General features: G+C 52.2%; 1 protein-coding gene across 2 annotated transcripts; it reads right to left on the minus strand.

Annotated features, from left to right (window-relative positions):
• Positions 1–18,471: 18,471 nt before the first annotated feature.
• Positions 18,472–22,109, minus strand: PIM1 (Pim-1 proto-oncogene, serine/threonine kinase). 2 transcript variants are annotated; one of them, XM_021535326.3, is made up of 6 exons: positions 21,893–22,109; positions 21,696–21,802; positions 21,556–21,606; positions 20,858–21,224; positions 20,073–20,249; positions 18,472–19,852 (listed from the first exon to the last, which is right to left on the minus strand). In XM_021535326.3, the coding sequence occupies exons 1-6, from the start codon at positions 21,972–21,974 to the stop codon at positions 19,701–19,703; spliced, it is 936 nt and encodes a 311-aa protein (XP_021391001.2). In that variant the 5' UTR covers positions 21,975–22,109; the 3' UTR covers positions 18,472–19,700. The 2 variants fall into 2 exon arrangements, with proteins under 2 accessions (XP_021391001.2, XP_031362811.2); XM_031506951.2 differs by having other exon boundaries at positions 21,696–22,109.

Consider the following 22,109-nt stretch of genomic DNA (forward strand, 5'->3'; position numbering starts at 1 on the left):
TGAGGGCCCTGGCCCAGCTGGCTTGGAGCACACAGAAGTCGTAGAATTAAAAATATTACAGAGAATCACAGAATAGAATCACACACTGGTTTGGGCTGAAAGGGACCTTAAACACACCAGCAGCTTCAAGAATGACATTAAGAAAGAAAACAGCATTCCAAAATGTATCATGCCTTAGATTACAACATCCTCTGGTTATGTTTATTGACTATGTTTGTTTTTATTTAGAAAATAATTTACTTGCTGTGTTTGACTGAGACAAATGAGCATTAATTTATCTTTTCTCAGTGTAGGAGCTGCTTTAATGGCATCTGGTCAATGTGCAGTGAGGAGGCTGCACTGACTGCTTATTGGAAGCAATTAATTTAGTAAATTTATTAAATTTACATACCTAATGACTTTCCAGGCAACATTCCCTGTTTGTCCATTTTTCCTTGGATTCTGTGTGTAACTTTAACAAAAGGGGAATTCCCTAAATGTATTTTGTTTGGCACTTGTTGCACTTACAGATCCTGCAAGCAAAGAGCTTTTCAAGACACAGAACCATTTGCTTTTTGATGTGATCCATTTCCCCACTCCCCAGATCACAGAATCCCAGACTGGTTTGGGTTGGAAGGAATCTCAAAACTCATTTCATTCCACCCCTGTCATGGCAGGGACACCTCCCACTGTCCCAGGTTGCTCCCAGCCCCATCCAGCCTGACCTTGGACACTTCCAAGGATCCAGGGGCAGCCACAGCTGCTCTGGGCACCTGTGCCAGGGCCTGCCCACCCTCACAGGGAACAATTCCTTCCTGATATCGCATCCATCCCTGTCCTCTGGCACTGGAACCCATTCCCTGTGTCCTGTCCCTCCATTCCTTGAATCCTGGAGCCCCTTTGGGCCCTGCAAGGGGCTCTGAGCTCTCCTTGGTGCCTTCTCCTCTCCTGGTGAACACCCCCAGCTCTCCCAGCCTGGCTCCATAGGAGATATTCAACTTTTACAACTCAGCTGGAGGAAGCTCACCCATGTTTGGCTGAGTAAAGTTAATCAAGGGGTTGGAAGGAATGAGCACAATGCAAATTGTCTCCTTGTGTTCATTACAGAAAATGAAACATTTGATGGAGGAACTGAGGGTCTGATTTGATGGAGGAACTGAGGGTCTGATCTGATAGAGAAATTGAGGGTCTGATTTGATGGAGGAACTGAGGGTCTGATCTGATGGAGGAATTGAGGGTCTGATTTGATGGAGGAACTGGGGGTCTGATCTGACAGAGGAACTGAGGGTCTGTTTTGCCTTGGGGGTTTGTACAGCTCCACTGTGGGGCTGTGTATGGGGGAGACGTTTCCAGAAGAAAGCAGAAGCTCACTTATGGGTCATGAATAAATGACAAACAAGTTCATTACTGATTTACTGCAGGGCTCAGTCTCCTGGAAGGGGGCTCTGGGATGAGCTGACCCCAGTGCTCCAGCAGGGAATGCTGCTCCTGCCCTGCCCTGGAGCTCTGCAGGAAAAACTCCCGAGTTCAGACTGAGCTGAACCTGTCTGTGCCACTGTGGAAGCAAACAGGGAGGCTTGGTGACAGCCCCTGTGTGCTCTGGGGGTGTCCCCAGGCTGTGGTGACAGCCAGGATCAGGGCTGCTCCAGCCTGGCAGAGCAAAGCCAGCTGTGGACACTCCATGCAGGCAATTCCGTGTGGATAACGTGCTCCAAAGTGCTCCCGTGCCTCCATTCAGTGCTGTCCACAGGCCTGCAAAATGTCATTTTATCTTCCTGACTCCTTCTCCCTGCCCTCATGAATGAGGCACTCTCCCTGTTTCCCTCAATGAAGGCTTTGTCTTGGTCTTCAACATTCAGCACAAGGTTTTTGATGATCAGAATGAAAAACGTGGAGTTTTCTCCTCAGGCTGCCAGCACAGGAATATTGCTGACTGAGGATGGAGCTGAGAGATGGAGAGCATTTGGATAAAACCACTGGATTTTTCCTCCATGTGTGCCCCATGATTATTTATAATCTTTATAAAGATTATTCTGATATTCTGTGTAAGACTTGAGGGCTTTTCAGTGTCCCTTTGGATGCCTGAGACTGTTGTACTGCATACAAAGTGCATTTAACTGCTCATCTCTGTCCGTGGTAATTCAGAGAAGCTCGGGGAGAGAAACACTTGCTCAAGGGGCTTCAGTAAATTTTCCTCTAAAATTTGTCACAAAAGCATTTCCAGATAATAAGATAAGTAATGTGGGTGACTGTTTTCAGTCTACACTGATGTGCTCAGATGTTTAATTTCCTGTGAATATGGGCCCTAGAGAAAATAAACACAGTGATAAGAGGCTTTCTATTTTGTTTGTTTTTTTTTTTTTTTTAACTTTCTTCTGCACTATGGATTCAGTCTGGGGAGCAGGGGGAGAAAGAACCTTTTGATGATAAATTATTGAAATGAAAACTCACAAATTCACTAAGGGCTGGCTGAGCAATGGTTGTGTGTCTCTGAGATATTTTTATGAGATAAGGGAGATATTTCCAGCAGAACTCAAAGACTTTTCCATGTCAAAAAAGAGGGAAGCACTGGAGGCAGCAGAGGCATCCTTAGCACAGCAGGTGTCAGGATCCCTATGATGAGAACACAGGAATTGGTGGAAAAGCAGCATTTGGGCAGTGGTTGGATGGAATCAGATTACTGGGGAGAAAAATCTCAGAAGAGGGAGGTCAGGGGACAAGAGGAGCTTTAGACGTGAGGGAACCTCTCCTATTTCCTGATTATCTCCAGCCTAACTGCAGAATGAATAATTTCTTCCTCTCTCCTGCCCAGGTGTTTCTGCAGATGGCAAAGAGAACAGCAGGACTGTGAGCAGCCTGGCTTAGCTTCCAGTGACACTTCAAAACAAATTTAAAAATGCCACATTTCTCTTTGCCCCCCACACCTTCTCCCCTCAGCTGGAGTTCAGGGCTCTCCAAAAGAAAAGTGCTCTCACCCATCATCCCAGCCCCTCACAGTAACTGAACAGGGCAAAGGAATCATCTGCACTGCCACAGAGCTAGGAAATATTTTCTAAATTGTATCACAGTAGAACAAAAAGCTTCCTTGAGCTGTAGGGTCTAGGAGAAAGGAGGTTATAAAAAGGAGGTTATGGCATTAATTTTCTATTCTCTAATGGAAACCATTGTCTGACTTTGCCACAGCCGTGGTTTTCTAATGGTTGGGAGTAATTTGCCCAGATTAATGCTCTCTGTTCAATCCATTTAATGTGACTTAATTTCACAACACTACAGGCTTTATCAGTAGTCAGAGTAACCCCTGCAAAACCCCAGCAGGCAAAAATGCCTGTCGAGTTTAGCTGTTGAGGCTGGATGGTGCTGCTGGGTGAAAAATGAAGGAATTGTTTGGAGGGAAAGGACCATCAGAAAACCCCTGGCTCTGCCCGAATTCTTTGTGTTCCATCAGATGTGTTCTTGGGTCACAGCTGGGCTTGATCTTCACGTTGGTCACAATGTGGGGTTTGTGTCTGAGCTCTGTCACATTGCCCCAGCCTGAGCTGCAGGGATCATAAATCAGTGACCCAGCAGAAATCCTCCCTCGCTCCCTGCAACTCCAGTTTGGGATATCACCTACTGCAAAGGTAAAGGCTCAGATATTTTTATTTCAGCTTCATTCTGAAAGCATCAGCTGCACAGGATCATAAAAGCTGTTGTGCTGGTTGGGTTTTACCTCCCCTGGTTGTTCTCATCAGCTTTCTCTCCACAGCACATTGAGGAATATTCCCTGTGGAATCTTTTCTGCCTGAGATGTTGCAACATCCCAGTTCTGCCCCAGAACACCAGCAAGAGCTCTCTGTCCTGCTTTGACACCCAACCTGCCCATTCTGAATGCTAAAGTAACCTTTGGTTGGCTTTAATTGTACCTCACATGGCATTCAAGACTGTTTTGTTCCCTTTTTTCCCCATCATAGGAAGCACCATTCAATGCCTTAATTGAGGACAGAGGGTTTTTGGAATTGTGAACACATTAAATGTGGGTTTAGTGTAAAAGATTTCTCAGAAATACCATTTTGCAGCCAGGATCTTCTACTCTGCCTTGTCTCCCCCCAAGAAATCACCCCCAAAGTCACTGTAAAGCAAGTGTTAACAGCATTTCCAGGTTTCCACCCAGTTTCAGTGCTTGTTGCTTAGGGTTGATGGCTTTGCCAGGAGTTTCTGACTGAGTTCTTGCTCTGATTGAGCCCTGTGGTTTAGTGACCACTGTAGGATTCACACTCCGTGTTCTGCATTTTGGGAGCTGCCAGAACTCCTGAAAGACACAACTCTGGAACTCTAACCCCTAAGGAAGGTTTGCAGCCACCATCCCTCACAGCCCAGGGCTCTCTCTGTGCTCGCATTCAGGTTTTGACAGTGTCATTCCACGCTCTCAAATCTCTCAGGAAATTTCTAAGTTGTTGGAGGAAACCATGAGGAAATCTATCCTCACGGGCTGAGAGTGATGGGATGATAGGGAATGGTTTGAAACTAAAGGAGTAGAGATTTAGATGGGATTTTGGGAAGGAATTGTGCCCTGTGAGGGTGGGGAGGTGCTGGCACAGGTGCCCAGAGCAGCTGTGGCTGTCCCTGGATCCCTGGGAGTGTCCAGGACCAGGCTGGATGGGGCTGGGAGCAACCTGGGACAGTGGAAGGTGTCCCTGCCATGGCAGGGCTGGGACTGGATGGGTTTAAGGTCCTTCCCAACACAAAGCATTCCAGAATTCCCCATTTCTGTGGTTCCCTGCACTGCAGAGCCAGGTTAGAGTGGCAGCACAGCCACACGAGCCTGGAACGGGGCAGGGCAGCAGCTCCAGGGCTTGTGGTGGTTACTCACTCACTCACAAGGACCCACAGAAAGCTTTGAAATTGTAAAAACCTCAATGGTTTTGAAGGAATTCTTGAGGATTTGGCCTCTCAGGCCAGAAACCCCTTTCCTATCTCCCATTCCAACAATCCAACACACACTCGAGTTTACCTGATCCCCTTTTGGTCAGGAAGCACAGAGCACCCAAACCTGAGCCTTGGTGGGGCCTGGGGGGAATTTTCCTTGGATAAGGGCTGGGGCAAACATGTTCCTCTTCCTGACTAGGATTTCCCTTGCCCACCCACGGAGAATGACCCGGCCAGAAGGTGCTGGGGAAAGGGAGGCTGAGACCACCCAGAGCTCAGGGCAGCCTGGGTGGCCCATTTCTTCCTCCCCAGCTTTCCTTCTGCCCTTTCTGGTCCTTCCCAGTATGGAGCAGTGGGTGTTCGTGGTGCTCAGGGAAGGGAGAGCCCTGCAGAGCTCCGAGCTGTCTCCTCTGGGACAAAGGAGGAAGGAGAGGGAAGGAGGAACCTCTGCTGGAGCATGAGGTGGATTTCTGTGCAGGAGTTTTTGGAGAGGGTGTGGATGCAGTGGGTTTGAGTTCACTCAGCCCAACCCACTGGTGATGATTTCCTTATGCTCCTTATTTCTGAAGAAGAAAAGGGTTTGTGTTACAAGCAAACCCAAACGTTTATGGTGAATCTCCTAAGCACGGAAGATGGGGAAAGCAAGAAACATGTTAAAAAAAAAATCACACCATGTAAAACATCAAAACCCCACCAACCTCAAATCAAGCACAAAGGAAGAGATGCAGAGCCTCCTCTGCAACGGCCAGCAAATTCAAAATGCATTGTCTGATACAGCCCTGGCATGTTCACCAGAACACTCACTTCTGTTAGGAAATCTCTTGTATTTTCTGTATAGGCTGTGTGTTATTTAGAGCTTACTTAATGTATTTCCTCTCAGCACTAACTTGTGATTTTTATTGCACAGATTTTCACAAAATCTGGGCTGAACTGCTGTCACAGTAGCCCTGTGAGATGGGCAGTGTAATGGAAGCAATATTTATAGTGACTGGACAACTCCAGGGTCAGTTTAGTTGGCACAAGCCCTCCAAGGTCTTCATTCCTTCCTCCACAACTTCGTGTCAGCAACAAAAGGAAAAGCTGCTTTGTGATGAAAACAAGGAGAATCTCCTAACACTGAGAAGAAATCAGAACTTTCTGTGCCTTTTCTCCTCAAGATAAATGCTGGCTTCCACCTGGAAGTGTGTATTTTTAATTTAGCTATGTTTCTCCGACTGTATTTTTGATTTCATTAAAGAGCTGTCCATCTGGGCCTCATCCTGCACAGAGTTAGTGCCAACATCCATTAAAAATGGAAAGGAGAGAATCTCTCTGCAGAGGAGATCCCACCCTGGACAAGCCCCGAGCTCCAAGGTGGGACGGCTGCTTTGGGATGGAGCCAGGAGGAGCTGAGGCGCAGCCTGCAGAGAAGGAAACAGCTTCTGAGGGGGGAGATGGCCAACACCTGACACCTGGTGGGACCTCACAGCTCCTGAGGTCCCTTCCTGCCCCCAGAGCTCTGGCATCCTTCAGGCACAGACTTGAAATTCTCCTTCTTCACTTCCCTCCCCTTCCCAGCATCTCCCACGGGATCCCAGACTGAGCCAGAGATGCTTCCCAGCTTCCCACCCCTGATTTCTCAAAGGCATCTCCAGACTCTGGGCATCTTCTCTTGGAATTACTTCAAATTACTTAAAAACCACACCAGGGTCCCCCCTCCTCTTCTGATTTCTCACTCAGGTCCATCTTTGTCTCTACACAGATCTGGGATGGGGAGATGCTGCCCAGGTATCCACAGGGCAGCTCCTTGGCCTCACCGATTTCTCCTCCCAGTTCATTTCCCATCGCCCTCCCTTCCTCCTTTTCCCTCTTTTCTTCACTTCCCACCTGCTTTTTTCCCCTCTTCCCTTCCTCTCCCCACTTGATTTTTTACTTCTGTCCTTGTTCCCTTCCATCTCACCCTCATTTTTCCTGCCCATCCTTTCTTTTCTCTCTTCTTTCCCCTCACGCTTGACCCACATTTCTCCTTCTCCCATCTTAAAAATTCACCTTCCCTTTTCCCATCACTCTCCTTGGTTTTTCTCTCTCCTCTTCCCTCTCTTTCTGCCACCAATTTCTTTAAGCACCAACTCAGATGAGCCCCAGCTAAATCCCGGCCTGAAACCCCCAGGACCTCCCCAAACCCCACTGAGCCCCCCCAGACCAGCTCTGGGGGTCTTGGGATCCCTTGGACCAATTTGGAAGAGAAGCAACGTGACCAGAATTGTTCATTTCATTGACATTTTTTCCAAGGAAATGTGTAAAAACAGAAGGGGAAGCAAACAGGAAAAAGAGCAAGAAGCGTTTGAGAGGAGAAACGCCAAGTGCCATCAGAATTCCACTGAAGAAATCACAGAATCCTGGAATGTTTTGGGCAGGAAGGGACATAAATTATCACCCTAAATGATCCTGCCTGGCCTTGGACACTTCTGCTTGGTAGCTTCAATCTTTAATTAATACACAAGGTATAAATATTAAAATATTCATAATATTAATCCATGCACAAAGCACTTCAGGTGTCCCCTGGGGATCAGCACTGATGATTACTGGGAGTTCCTCGTGGGGAAATTTCTTCTGGTTCAGGTACCCGTGGGTACCTGAAAAAAAAACAAACCTCCTGACACAAAAAAATCAGAGGTTTATTTTTGTGTTAGGAGGTTTAAGATCAGAGTTTTTTGTGTTGGAAGGTTTAAAATTGGAGTTTTTGCTGTCAGAAGATTTAAAATCAGAGGGTTTTTGATTGATTCAGAAGGTTTAAAATCAGAGGTTTTTTTGTGCTGGGACATTTAAATTCAGAGGGTTTTTTTGTGTTGGAAGGTGTAAAATAAGATGGTTTTTTTTGTTAGAAGGTTTAAAATCAGAGGATTTTTGTTGGAAGTTTTAAAATCAGAGTTTTTGGTGTTGGAAGGTTTAAAATCAGGGGAGTTTTGTATCAGAAGGTTTAAAATCAGAGGTTTTTTATCAGAAGGTTTAAAATCAGAGGATTTTTGTATCAGAAGGATTAAAATCAGAGGTTTTTTATCGGAAGGTTTAAAATCAGAGGATTTTTGTATCAGAAGGTTTAAAATCCGTTTTTGGTGCGTTTGGAAGTTGAGCGCCGGGAGCCCCGGCCCGGGCCCCGCGCGCCCTCCCGCGGCCGCAGCCGGTACTGCAGCACCGCCGCTGCCCCGCGGAACCGCGGCCGCGCCTCGGAGCGCCGGCCCGGGGCCCGCCGCGTCCCGGCGGCTCGGGAAGGACGCGGGACCACCACGGCTGCCCCCCGGTGTCCCTCTTTGTCCCTCGCTGTCCCTCGCTGTCCCTCGTTGTCCCTCTCTGTCCCTCGTTGTCCCCCCGTCCCTCGGCGCGGCGAGGCCGCGGCTCCCGCGGGCGGCGGGCGCGCTCTGCCTCCCCCTGGCGGCTGTTTGCGGTGGCGCAGCTCCGAGCGGCAGCGCCGTTCGGCGCTTTTCCCGTTTCTTGCGTTTTTGAACCTTTTCCCCGTTTTTTGTGTTTTTGAGCCTTTTCGTGGTTTTTTGAGTTTTTGAGCCTTTCCCCCGTTTTTTGCATTTTTAAGCCTTTTCCCCGTTTTTTGCGTTTTTGAGCCTTTTCCCCATTTTTTGCGTTTTTGAGCCTTTTCCCCGTTTTTTGCATTTCTTTCCCCCTCGTTTGCCCCGATCTGCTCTATTGACACGTCCTGGACCTTCATGCTCTTTATTTGGGTGTTTTAGGAGGAGGCAGAGCTAGATGTTCTCTGGTGTTCCCTTGGTGTTCCCTTGGTGTTCTCTGGTATTCCCTGGTATTCCTTTGGTGTTCCTGGTGTTCCCTTGGTGTTCCTGGTATTCCCTTGGTGTTCCTGGTGTTCCCTTGGTGTTCCTGGTGTCCCCCGGTGTCCCCCGAGGGCAGGGGCAGGATGAGCAGCGCCCTGCACCTCGCGTTCCCCTCCGGTGACGGGGGGCAGTGCGCTGGGTGCAGGGGGAACACCCCAAAGGGTTTTACTGGTGCCTGGACAATGAGAACATCTGCCAGGGCGCCCAAATCCGCTGGGCGGCGGGGGCAGCGCTTGGGGACTCTCTCACGACGTCCCCAAAGCCTTGGACACAAAATGCCACAAAGTTTGAACGGCACCAGGTCCCTCTGAAAGCGTGTTCCCACCAGGATGCCGCAGGAAATCCTGGGCAGAGGCATCAAACACCCCTTGGAGACTTTCAGCTCTGAGCAGCACTTTAAAAAGAGCTTTAGAAAGAGCTTTAAAAAGAGCTTTAGAAAGAGCTTTAAAAAGAGCTCTGCTGCCTTCAGCAGGTCCTGCCTCGCTGCCCGGGGCTCCAGGAGCGCTGCGGGCTTGTCTGGGGTTTGCCAGTCCCAGGGATGCTCTGGGAACCTGGCTGGAAACCATCCCAGCTCTCTTGAGAGCCTTTGGAAATCTCACCCAACTGCTTTTGCAGAAAATTCCATACTGGGGATTCTGCAGGGCTCCCCGGAAGCCGTGCTGGTGCTCTGTTACGCATTAAAAACTGTCAACAAACAGTTTCGTGCAGAAGAAAATTAAGAAAGTAATTACAGACAAATCCTTAAGTAATCATTTAAGCACACGCTGCAATCACGTGGAAATAACACAGTTGTTCACAAAATGGGTTTTGCGAGGAAATACAAGCAAAGTTTTATTTATTTTATTAGAGCAAATAAACTGCAAATACAAACAAATATAATAAACAAAAATAAAATAAACAAAATTAAAATAAATAAAAGCGCTCTAAAATGCAGGACAATAACCCAGAGCAGGCTGTTTGGCGGCAATGAATGTTATATGTGCAATGTTAGAAAGTGACGCTGTATTGTCTTAAAAGTAGTGTGGCAAATATAGTTTGAGGTTCCAACATAATGTTAAAATAGAGATTATGTATGTGGGGGGAGTTTTCTTTTTAGGAATGAGATACTCGCTTTGAGGAGCACCTGAATCTTCCAAAGGAGAGGAATTTATGTTTTTCTTATCAGAAGAAGCTAATTTCTTCAGGCCTTGCTCAGACTTGAAGACGCCGTGGGGATTAAAGGAAACAGTTGACATACAACAGAGAGTTTCTTGCTTTAAATAGAATGTATGCATAACCATGAAGGATATATGAATATGCAACAGGCTGTTGCTTTTAAGGTGATTCCTTTGTTCACAAGCCATGCTTTCCGTCCGAGAGCATCTGGACGTCCATAGTTCTTTGTTTTTTATTGTCTTGTAATTGTCCTAACTCTAAACTTTATTACTCTAATTGTATTATTATTTTTATAACCATTTTATTATTATTAAACTTTTAAAATTTTAAAAATTTTAAAACCCAAGTGATTGGCGTTTTTCACAGCTGATGACGGACGGGCCGGTGCTGCCGGTACCGGGACCGGCGTGAGCCAAGGCAGCAGCGGAACGACCCAACGGCGCCGGGCTGCCACTGCAGCGAGGGAGAAGGGATGGGCAGGGTGGGCCGGGCGCTGGCGGCTCGCCGGGAGGGCCGGGCGCGGTGCCGGGCGCGGTGCCGGGCGCGGTCGCCCGCGGGTGCCCGGGCAGGGCGCGGGCCCGGCGCCGCCATGTGCGACCCACGCGGCTCCGCGGCACTTCCGGGTTCGGCGCCAGGACGGCGTCCCCGCAGGGTCAGAAAGCAGCGAGCCCGCGGTCACGTGCCACGTTTTCTTCCCTGGAGCATGCCGGGAACTGGAGTCTTTCCTCACCACGCTGTCGGATGGCCGGGCTGTGCTCGCGGTGCATGCCGGGAGGTGTAGTTTCGCTGCGCCGGCAATGACCGCATGCGCACTGGCGGCCGGCGCCGCTCTGGCCGGCGCCGCCCAGCGGCCGCAGTGGGAGCTGCAGGCGGAGCCCCCCGGCCGCCTCAGCGCCCCCGGCGGCGCCATCTTGGCGCGGGGTGGTGCGGGGAGAGCGGCCGGGAAAAGAGGCGAAAATCCAGCCCCTCTGCTCTGGAGCCAGGCTGGCAGTGTTCAGCATGGAGAACGGAGCGCTCCGGGGACACCTGAGAGCATAAAGGGGCTCCAGCAGAGGGACCTTGGACAAGGGGAAGGGCTGCCCGCTGCCAGGGGACAGGGCTGGGTGGGGTTTGGGGAAGGGGTTCTTTCCTGTGAGGGTGGCAGGCCCTGGCACAGGTGCCCAGAGCAGCTGTGGCTGCCCCTGGATCCCTGGCAGTGCCCAGGGCCAGGCTGGACGGGGCTGGGAGCGATGTGGATTCGCTCTGTCCCTGGAGGGGGACACCTGGAGCTGTCCCTGCCCATGGCAGGCGGTGGAACAAAAATAACTTAAAGGTCTGTATCCACCCAAGACGTTCTAGGATTCAAAAAATAATAAAATTAAATTAAAATAAAAATTTAAAAAATATTAAAAATCCACTCTGATTGCACACAATTTTAAAAAATCATTTATTAATTCATTATACATGGCCGAGCACCACTTGATGAGGTGCTGGCACTCTGGCAGAGACAGCAGCAGGGTCAGTCAGAGCAGGCTCCCGTCCACCCTGTGCCAGCGCCCAGTGCCCGAGCTGTGCCCAGCCCTCCCCATCCACCCTGTGCTTGGCAGCAGAGCAGGCTGGCAGCACATGTGCCACCTCCTGCAGCCACCCAGGGCACATGAGGGCCCTTCCCTGCTGCTCCCCCAGCCCATCACCCCAGAGCCGGGTACCCACCGAGAGAGATGTGCCGTCGGAAGAAGAGCTGGCCCCGGATGATGTCCTCGTCCTGCTCGAAGGGGATGTCCCCACACACCATGTTGTAGTGTTGTCACAGCAGACCCCTGGCTGGGTAATAATTGGGTATCACAGAAGGCTGATCAATCATCTATATCTTTATTAAGAAATCCATTGATTTTATAGACATTTATGATACAGATTTATAAAATCGGAACCCCTGAATGCGGGGACGATCTTACATAGGACAAAAGTAAAAGCAAAAGGCTCTTTTCTCCTCGGGACTAAAATCCTGTTTATTTAAGAGCCACCTTGGATCCAGGTGATGCCTCTGGGGGTAACAGAGGCCAAGGTGTCTGGTGGAATCCAGAAGAGGAAAAAGGGACTGAAGGTGTCGTCCAGCGGGGTTTTGAGCCCAGGGAAAAGGGAGGCAGAGCCGAGGGGCTGCATCCATTGGGATACAGGTGAGGAGAGGGGAGGAGCAGGCCACGAGACCCCACCACATCTGAGGGGGGAGACCGTGTGATACCAAACAGTGCAAAACAACAACAACTAAATAAACTATTTAATGCAATACAACACAGATTGTCTTAATTGGTCCTCCAGTCCAATCACCATCACCACTGGCTAATTAAGAAACCATCCTTTGGTAAACAAATCTCCACAACACATTCCACATGTTCACAATACCAGCTGCAGCAAGTGAAGATAAGAATTGTTTCTCATTCTTTTCTCTGATCTTCTCACAGACTTTCCCCAGGATGCCTGGGAAAGTTGTGCTTCTCTCTGTGGCCAGAGAGCTGCTGCCACATTGCAGAGCAGGACACCCAGGGACCAGATGGTGGCTGAGTGGCCGTGGTAGCAGTGTGTTGGTGTTCCCAGCTTTTATAGAGATGAGGTAACTGAGAGGTGTTTTAAAATATTTTATTCTATGATTAGTCTCAATGGAGGGTGACATAAGAGATGTAAAACTCAGCACCATTCTATCAGAAGCCAACCTATTTCCTGGTTACAATTCCTTATAAATGGTTTTCAGCCTGTTAGCTTTTGCCACACAATGCTGCTATTTCATCTAACACCAATTACCTATATTTTTACCACACGTGGTCTTGTTACAATGCATCTTTTATAGCTCTAATTCTTTACAATATCTGGTCTTTTTGCAAAACCATATTTTGAAACTCATTGAAACTTGTTTCTAGTTCAGTCTCCCTCTAAGCAAGGTCATCTCTGTTCCATGGCCCTCCTAAGCCAGCACACCTTATCTCAGTGTTTGCATACAGATATACAAGACTCTGCGAGCTTCCTAAGTTTTACAAGACTAAGTTTCTAAGTTTTGAGAATTCTTTACAAATCCATTTCTCACAGCAGTGGAAGTGGCTCCACTCCGGGGGGCTGTACCCCTGTGGGACACAGGAGCTCCAGACCCCAGCCTGGGCATGCAGGAGCTGCCCTGGGGCACGTGGCAGGACCTGCTGCCTTCTCTCCTGCCCCTGGGTCATGGTTACAAACTCTGGGCTGTGAAATGGAGCTGGAAAAGGGCAATGCAACCCTGGGGAAGACCTGGACTTTATATGCCAGAGAAAAACCCACCCACGAGTGGGGAAAAACCTGTGTTTATCCTCCCCTTCACTGGCCAAAAACCCCAATCATGAGCCAGGGCAAACAAGGGGAGAGGAGCAGCCCAAGTCCTGTGTGCCTGCAAACAAAAGCAGACTGAGCCCAGGTTCTGAAGCCACCTCTGCTGCCCCTTCAGGGGTGTTTTTGGCACACTGGCTCCAACTCCAGCCCCCAGCAGAGCCAGTGCAGGTGATGGAGGCTGTCAGCAGAGTCAGGAGCTCCTGTTTCACAACATCCATCTCTTGCCAAACTGCAACTTGGCAGTGGATGAAGAATTAATCCCATGTCCCCCAGCCAAGGGGGAACCTTCAGAGCAAGGTGGCCTCACCTGCACTTTGGGTCTGGAGGAATGTGGCACAACTGAATTCAACCACAGATTTATTTAGGCTGCAAAAGACCTCTGAACTCATCCAGTCCAACCTTTAACTGTTCCCCACCTCGGCAACTAGACCAGAGCACTGAATCCAGTCCTTTCTTGAACACAGAGTTCTCCTTGCCCGTGGCCAGGTCCACCAAGCCCTAGGGAGGAAGAGACCTTTCAGGACACGGGAGGGCTGGAAGCACTTGGTAAAAAAGGAAGAAATATTCAAAATGAGGGGATTTTCTGCAAAGCCGCCGGTTCTGGGGGCTGGGACTGACAGCAGAGGGCGGCACGGGCTCGTCGCGGCGCCCCGGCACCTGCCGGCTTTCCCGAGCCAGCGCTTTTTGACCTTTCCCTCTCCATCACCTCCTGCCGGGGCACGGGGAGATGTTTCGGGGGGCAGAGCGAGCCCTGCTTCTCTGAGAACGAGCCCAGCATCTCCAGCAGCTTTCGATTCTGATCGAGAATGAAACTCGAGACAGAAGAATCAGTTCCTTTTCCCATCCCGAAGCTCAAGCGGAGAAAGGAAACTTCAGAGCTGGCAAAAAATAGCACATTTTAGGGTACCCAGCTGCGAGGAGAGCACTGCCCTCCTGGTCGGAGGGGCTGTGTTGGAATTAGCAAAGTTTCCAGGAAGGAGCTCCTTCCAGCCGGAGTTCAAAATCCCTGGGATATTTATCACATATTACACATCCAACAATGTTATCACAAATCCCCTCATCCCGTAACTGGGCTGCAAACTCTGGGAAATGGGACCCATCCCCCGCGGGAGCGGGAGTGGCGGCTGAGCACGGACAGTCCGTCTTTCCGAGAGTCACTTTTAGCATCTGTGAATTCCTGCCGAGCTCCTTTGGGTCCTGCCGTCCCCTCCTTGCGGGCAGGCCGGGCTGGCTTTGCCGTTCCTCGATGCTTTCTGGAGTTTTCCCTCCCTCTTTGCCATAGCAATTCACCCATCATCTTCTCCTGCTCCACGTGTTGGCTTTATCGAGGTTTTGTTTGGAAACAGCCTGCTAGAGCAACAGAGGAGTGACCCCTCTGCCCTGGCGAGGGTGGGGGGCTCATTGTCTGCTCTGCCCACATCCTGCTGGGTTCCCAAAGGTGAGAAGACCCACCCGGAGGGTAAAATCCAAGTCCTTGGCGCCCACAGCTGCACCCTGATTTCATCAGGCATTGATTAATGAGAGCAGGAGCCAAACTGGGCCAAATGGAGCCAAATCTGTGTGTTTTGTGGGGGGAGGATGTACACACACCTGGGCATGTGTGTGCAGTGTGGGCACCCTACAGGGAGCAATCTACTCCACGGAGTAGCCTGGCACTGAGGCTTGGGCTGCCAGGGCACATCCGTGCTGCACGCTTGGCAGAGCACGGCTGGATTCCCTTGGGGCTGCTTCTGATGCTGAGGGCCCCAGCCCTGCCTGCCCATTTCAGGGAGAGAGATGGAGAATTTTGGGTGACCTGAAGTGACATTTTGCCACTTCTGTTTCCCTCACAGCTTTCTCAGCGGGTGAGATCTCCATCCTGACACCCGCTTGCCCCTCGTATTCACACACGTGCCTCTGTGGTATTTGAGGGCCACTGAAGTGGCTATTGCAGTTTGTAACAGGAGCTGTTTTTTCATTTTTGGGGTTGCTTAACCCCCTCCTAACTGTAATAAACCCAGTGAGTAAGGACACAAAAATATTACCCTGAAGGTAGGGGGCCAAAAGCTTGGAAAGAGATGAAAGAAACACTCCAATTACAGCTTTCAAAATATGTTTCTCTAGCTGAAGCTGCTAAATTTGACTCAACTTTACACGCTGGAAAGGTTTTGCGGTTGGTTTGGGTTTTTTTATGGTGAATAAGTGTTTTTTCCTCTTTAAAACCCCCACCAACTCACAGGCTGAGTGATGCAGTTTCGATGTGTCACGGCGGCAGGGTTAGTGCAGATCTGCTCTTGTAAACCCCAAAACATGAGACTCTGGTCTTGAGTGGGGCTCCAGGTGCCTGAAACCAGCACCTGGCCCCCCTGGCTGTCCCAGCAGGGTTGGGGGTGTCACAGGAGGCCTGGGAAGGGACAAGTTTCACTCTGAGAGGGGGCAGGGCTTTGGTCTGAGCTCCTGCAGGGTTCAATCCCCTGCCCAGGGGACCTGGGGACACCGGGGGATTAAAGCTGTGAGCTCCCACCACAAATCTCAGCCTGAGGAAAGAGGGCAGGGGAAAGCAGCTGGGCCCAAGCTCCACCACAAAAGATCTCCAGCGAGTTGGGTCACTGTGCCTCAGTTTCCCCACATGGAGATGATGCTATTGCCACACAGGCCGCTGGCAAAGCGCTTGGAAACTGATTTCCACAAGGGTTCATTCCCGGGGAGTTGGAGCCCTGGGACATGGTTTGCTGATAATTTACCTCGACCTAAGACCTAAGGCACGAGTCAAAAATAGCTCCTGTGACTCACTGTGCCAAGAAGGCCAAAGGGTTTGAGACAGTGCCTCGGGGACACCTGGATATTTTCCTTAGGATAGGGAGGTGGTGAGGTGCCACCTCCGAGTTTCTGGCTCTTCAGGTCCCTGTGGTGAGCCCGGGCCCTGCTCCCCGGGTGATTTTCTCCTTGGTGCTCATCTGCCTTTCTCCAGCCGTGGCAGAAGTTTGGCTGTTGCTCATCTCCCATTCCCATAAAGGGACGTGTAAAACATAAATGTCCCTTTTGCTGCAGCTCCAGGCTCCCCTGGCTGGTCCTTCCTGCATTACCAAGCACCTTAGCTGGGGATGGATGTCTACAGAAAGGCACAGGTGTGATGAGTGCTGGCCCTTTGAAAGACTTCAGTCATCCGTGGGTTCCAGTGCTCCCAGAACTGGAGTTCCAAAAGCCTGAAATCTCCTCCTGGTCCTACTTAATTGGGGGTTTTTTTTGGTTGTTTTTGATTTCTGCATTGTGGGTGCTTCGCCTGCTGACACAGGGGTGCAAGAAAAATTTGTGAAAGGGAGGTGGGAGAGCAGTGCTGCCTCTGAGTCACCTGCCAGTGGATAACTCCTGTGTTTTCATCCTCTCCTATCTTATCTGATGGCCCCAAACTGAAGGAGATATCCCCTCAGTGAGGAAAAACAAGGGGTGAAAAGGGCTCTTCTTTTGCCCAGGCCCTGAATACAATGGTGATGGGCAGCCTGGAGGGGAGAACATCACATATGCCATGATCCTTTCCCTGTGACAGAGACCTGGGACATGAGTCTGGTGGCTCCTGTCCTCCTGAAGGTGTTACTGCTCAGGAAGGCTGGTGCTCAGGGAGGCAAACATGCGCTGACCTTTTCCAGAGAGGCTTGGGACACAAATCTAGTGGCACTTAGACTTGTGAATGCATTGCTGCTCAGGACTGTTGGTGCACTGGGGAGCAAACACACACCAGTCCAACACGCAGCCCTTGGACAGGACACTCCCCTGGGCCAGCGGGATCTTGCTGGGGACGCTCCGGCTCTGTCCCGCGCCTGCAGCACGAGCCTGGGGTGACAAAATCACCAGCCACAGGCGGAAGCCAAGGGACTATCAGCACCCAGCTCCACATGGGACCTGCTGGGTTTTCTAAGAAACACCGCAACAGTCGCGAGCGCTTACGGGAAGGGTGGGCCGGGCCCGGCCCGCAGCGAGGCCACGATAGCGTTCTGGTGGGGCCGGGGGCACAGTGGCCACGCGAGGGGCGACGGGGCACCATGGGGTAGCAGGAGGTGTGGTGGAGAGGTTTGTGTTCGTGTAAGAGCAGCTTCCTGGATGGTCTTGAGGGGAAAAGAAAGAGAGGAGGGTAGATCCAAACCACATCTCAAAATAGGCCTAAACTTTGACGGCGTTCGGAGCTGTGCTTCCTGCTTCGAGCAGCCTCAAGGAGATGAAAGATGCAGCTGAGTGAAATAGGAAAAAAAAAAAACACCAAGAAAAAAAGAAAAAAGCAAAACAAATCAACTCAAAACTTTCTTCACCAAGGCAGAGACACAGACATGATAGCAGGTCACTCCACAAGGCTGGGATGTGGCTCTGGGACCCCCCATTCCCTCCTAGCAGCCCCATGGCTTGGAAAACAGGACAGGAGAGCCCAGGGTGAGCTGAAGAAGGGGACTGCTCACTGGACATAGGGATATTTAGGAAAAAATCCTGGAGCAAGCAAGGAAAGGAGGGTTCTGTTGTGTCAGATCTGACCTGGGAACTTGCAAAGTCACCTATAGAAATAGAAAGCTGCCCCTTCTCTGGAATAGACAGCCCTGTGCATGCAGAAGCTGCTCCAGGTCACGCAGAAACAGAGCTCTAAAAATTCAACACATGTAAACTAATTAAAAAAAAAAAAAAAAACACCAAGATAAGAAAACACACAAACAAACATCCCTGAAGTGCCGCAGAGCTGGAAATGGGGTTTGACAGTTTGGAGGGTAAAAAACTCGACCGCTGCTGACTGATAGCGACTTCTCGTAATCTGCAGATCAGCTTCCTCTGCTCCCCTGCGTTGGCCGAGCTGGAGGTGGGGACAGCCCGCTGGCAGCTTCCTGCACCCACCAGCCCCCGGCATGCAACACCCAACAGAGCCGGAGCAACAGGATCTGCCTTACCAAAATTGAATTTGGCCGACAACATCCGGCGTTTCGTAAGGGCGCTTTGATGTTTGTTTACTTGCCAGCTCCAGCACATGCTCCGCACCAGCCTGCGGATGAATGGGAACGAAAAGGGCTCAGCACCTCTTTGATCTCACCCAGGAGAGCTGCCAGGAGCAGTCAGCTCTGGAAACACCCCGTGGAGGGATGGATCCGGCTGTCCCCACGGTGCTTTTGACTGGCTGGTCCCAGTTCGTGCTGGGGTGGGATCTTTGGAGTCAAGTCTGGCTGCAGACAAGGTACCTGGAGTAGCCATGGTGTGGTCACTGGTACCCCACAAATCACAGCATATCCTCCATCCCACCCCGCAACAAAGGAATGTCTCCATCACAGCAAGTGTTTTGTTTTTATTTAAAACCGCATAAAAAAAATAAGATTTCTCAATTCCCCTGTACAACTTTAACTATTAACAAAACCCGCCGGCTACACACTTGGTTACAGGTACAGACTGGACAGTGCAGACAGCCTGGGCCAGCCCCCCCTCCCCAGCCCAAAAAACAAGACACCCGTGGAAAAAACCCAAATTCATCTGCAAACTGAGATCTGCACGTGGCAAAGAACAGCACCCACAACTATGTACACAGACAGCTGGGGAGAAGCAGTCACCCCACACCTCCACCAAACATCCAACAGAAACACGATGGGCCCGGGGATGGACACAGGACAGAAACAGAGGGAAAACCCGAATGGAAAACCGGGGGATCAGCAGCTGTAGAAGCAAGGCATGGGCTGGAAACCCACATGAATTATAAATAAATAAATAAGTTATTCTAGCGGCTAGAACACTTCCTTTAAAAAACAAACAAACAACAAATTTATGAAAATAAATTAACAAAAACTGGAAATGAGAAAAAAGGCAAAATGTTATCACTATTCACAACTGTACATCAAGCTTTGCTTCTGTAGAACTATGTACACATTTACAGCTGTTGGTTTGCATTGTTTGTGCATTCGTGAGGGCACAGAGAAGCAAAGAACCCCAGAAAACCCGTGTGGGATGGAGGCACAGGAGGCGAGGCATAACCCACTTGGTTCCCAAGCATCTTCTGACCTATTTCCTTTTTTAAAAGGGTAAAGGAACTATAGGCCCAGGCGAGTCTCAGAAAAGCAGCACTGTAGGAAAAGTCAAGTCTTTCCTCCAGTACAGCTCAGATCAAACAGAAGGCACACAAGCACGGGGACAGGGAGAAGGGACACTAAGAAGGGACAGCCACTTTGCCACAGGCCCTGCCCTCCCCACAGTTTTCCCCCATTGAAGCTTTTCTTGCAGTCAGGTCATCCAATTCAGCAGGTCAAGATGACACTTGAGAGCCTCCAAAACCAGTCCAAAAAAAATTATTGGTAAAATCTCAGAAGAGACAAAGTCGTTCAGATGGAGTCCAGGACAGCTGGCTTGGATGGTGGCTACTGGAACTTGGAAGAGCAGGTCCTCAGCCCAGCTCCAGGGCAAGATGTGCACGTTCCCATCTGAGAACATCTGAGGATCCTTGCTCATCGCTATGGTCAAGATGAAAAAGTCTGGTTTTCTTTGCTTCTTATGACCAGGAGCTGCATGCAGCTGTTACTTGTCAGGCTCCTGGATCAAACTGTGCAGGTGGATCTCAGCTTGTTCCAGGTGAATGTCCTGCAGCCAAGAATGGTTGAAAATGTCTTCCAACGACGGCCTGTCCGAGGGGCGCATGGACAAGCACCACTTGATGAGGTGCTGGCACTCTGGGGAGAGACAGCAGCAGCAGGGTCAGTCAGAGCAGGCTCCCGTCCACCCTGTGCCACCGCGCCAGTGCCCGAGCTGTGCCCAGCCCTCCCCATCCACCCTGTGCTTGGCAGCAGAGCAGGCTGGCAGCACATGTGCCACCTCCTGCAGCCACCCAGGGCACATGAGGGCCCTTCCCTGCTGCTCCCCCAGCCCATCACCCCAGAGCCGGGTACCCACCGAGAGAGATGCGCCGTCGGAAGAAGAGCTGGCCCCGGATGATGTCCTCGTCCTGCTCGAAGGGGACGTCCCCACACACCATGTTGTAGAGCAGGACGCCCAGCGACCAGATGGTGGCTGAGTGGCCGTGGTAGCGGTGGAAGCGGATCCACTCCGGGGGGCTGTACACCCGCGTTCCTGCGGGACACGGGAGCTCATCAGGCCCTCGCCCGAGCATCCCTGGGCGTCGCTGGCACCCGGCGTGACCCGCCCGCCTTCCCGCCAGCACGTGACTCTTGTTTACAAACTTTGGGTTGTAAAAGGGAAACGCCGGTGCCAGAAGAGGGCAGCAGGGCCCGGGGAAGGCCCGGCCGTTACACGCGAGGAAAAAACCCACCTACGGGTGGGGAAAAACCACGCCTTTCCCCCCCTCCGCGCAATGGCAAAAAAAAATTAAAATTATAAACCAAGGCAAACAAGGGGAGAGGAGAAGCCCCAGCCCTTCCGCACCTGTAAAGCAACCCGGCTGGTGCTCGCGTTTTGCAAACCCCCCCTCTGCTCCCCCACAACCAAGGTGTTTTTGTCACGCTGGCTTCCCCCGCCCCAGCCCGAGTCAGGCTGGGTGACGGAGGCTGTCAGCAGGGCCGGGAGCCGGCTCCCGTTTCACAACATCCTCCCCGTGCCAAACAGCAACTTGGCAGCAGCTGCAGAATTCATGCCGCCCCCCCCCGCCACGGGGAAACCTCCGGAGCCCGGCCCGGCCGCGCAACGCCCGGCACCGGGAGCGCACCCGGCTTTGGGCTCACCGTCAAACTGCGTGTAGAGCGTGTCCTTGAGGAAGGTGCCGGAGCCGAAGTCGATGAGCTTGAGCTCGCCCGTGGCCAGGTCGAGCAAGATGTTCTCGTCCTTGATGTCGCGGTGCAGGACGCCGCAGTTGTTGCAGTGCCGCACGGCCTCCAGCACCTGGCGGAACAGCCCCCGCGCCATCTCCTCCGGCAGGAACCCCCGCTCCGTGATGAAGTCAAAGAGGTCCTGCGACGACTCCGGACGCTCCATCACCACCACGAAGCTGTCCGGGAGCTCGAACCAGTCCAGGAGCTGGATGACGCCGTGGAAGCCAGAGCCCACCTTGTTCAGAAGCACGATCTCCAGAGGCACACGGCTGCCGCTGGGCTGCGGGGAGACCACGCTGCCATCAGCGGGGCTCAGCCACCCTCGCCCGCGGCAAGCCCTGGTGTCCCCATCCCCGCACCCACCGGTCGCGGGCATCCCCCCGCCCAGGGGATGCTCCGGTGTTTCCCTGCCCGCTCCCATCGGTCCTGGGCATCCCGGTGTCCTCCCGCCCGCCCCCATCGGCGCTAGGCATTCCCCGGCCCGGGCTGCGCCGCGTCCCCCGGTGACCCCACAGCCGCTCCCCCCGCGCCGTCCCGGTTTCCACGTCCCGCGTCTCCGCTCATCCCCGCCCGTCACGCCTCGGGTTCTCCCGCTGGCCGCGCTCACTCACCAGCTCGCCCCACTGCGAGATGCGGTCCCGGGCCACGCGTTTGATCGCCACCTGCGAGCCAAGGGGAACGGCGGCATGAGCTCGGCGCCCGCCCCGCCGAGCCCCCTCCTGCTCCGCCCGCCGCCGGCCCCGCCACTTACCGGGGCGCCGTCCGAGAGGCGGATCCCCGAGTAAACGCTGCCGAAGCCGCCGCTCCCCAGCAACGGGCCCACCCGGTACAGCTGCTCCAGCGGCTCCTTCTCCTTCCCTGTGGACGAGACCCGCCCGTCAGCGCTCCGCCCGCTGCCCCGGCCGGCCCGGAGCCGGGACGGGCACCCCCGGGACGGGCGTCCCTGACCTGGCTGTAGCTTGGCGGGGTGCAGCTCCCCGGCGGTCCCGGAGCGGAGATGCGCCAGCGAGGTGATTTTGGAGAGCAGCATCCCGGTGGCGGGGCCGGCGGCGGCACCTGCGGCTCCGCGCCGGGCAGGGCAGGGCTGTGAGGGCGGCGCGCGCGGGGCGGGAGCGGGCGGGGAGCGCGCGCGAGCGGCCGCTCCGCGCGAGGCCCGGCCGCGTGT

Source organism: Lonchura striata, chromosome 26 (genome assembly GCF_050655825.1).
Source record: "Lonchura striata isolate lonStrDom1 chromosome 26, ASM5065582v1, whole genome shotgun sequence".
Classification (NCBI taxonomy): domain Eukaryota; kingdom Metazoa; phylum Chordata; class Aves; order Passeriformes; family Estrildidae; genus Lonchura; species Lonchura striata.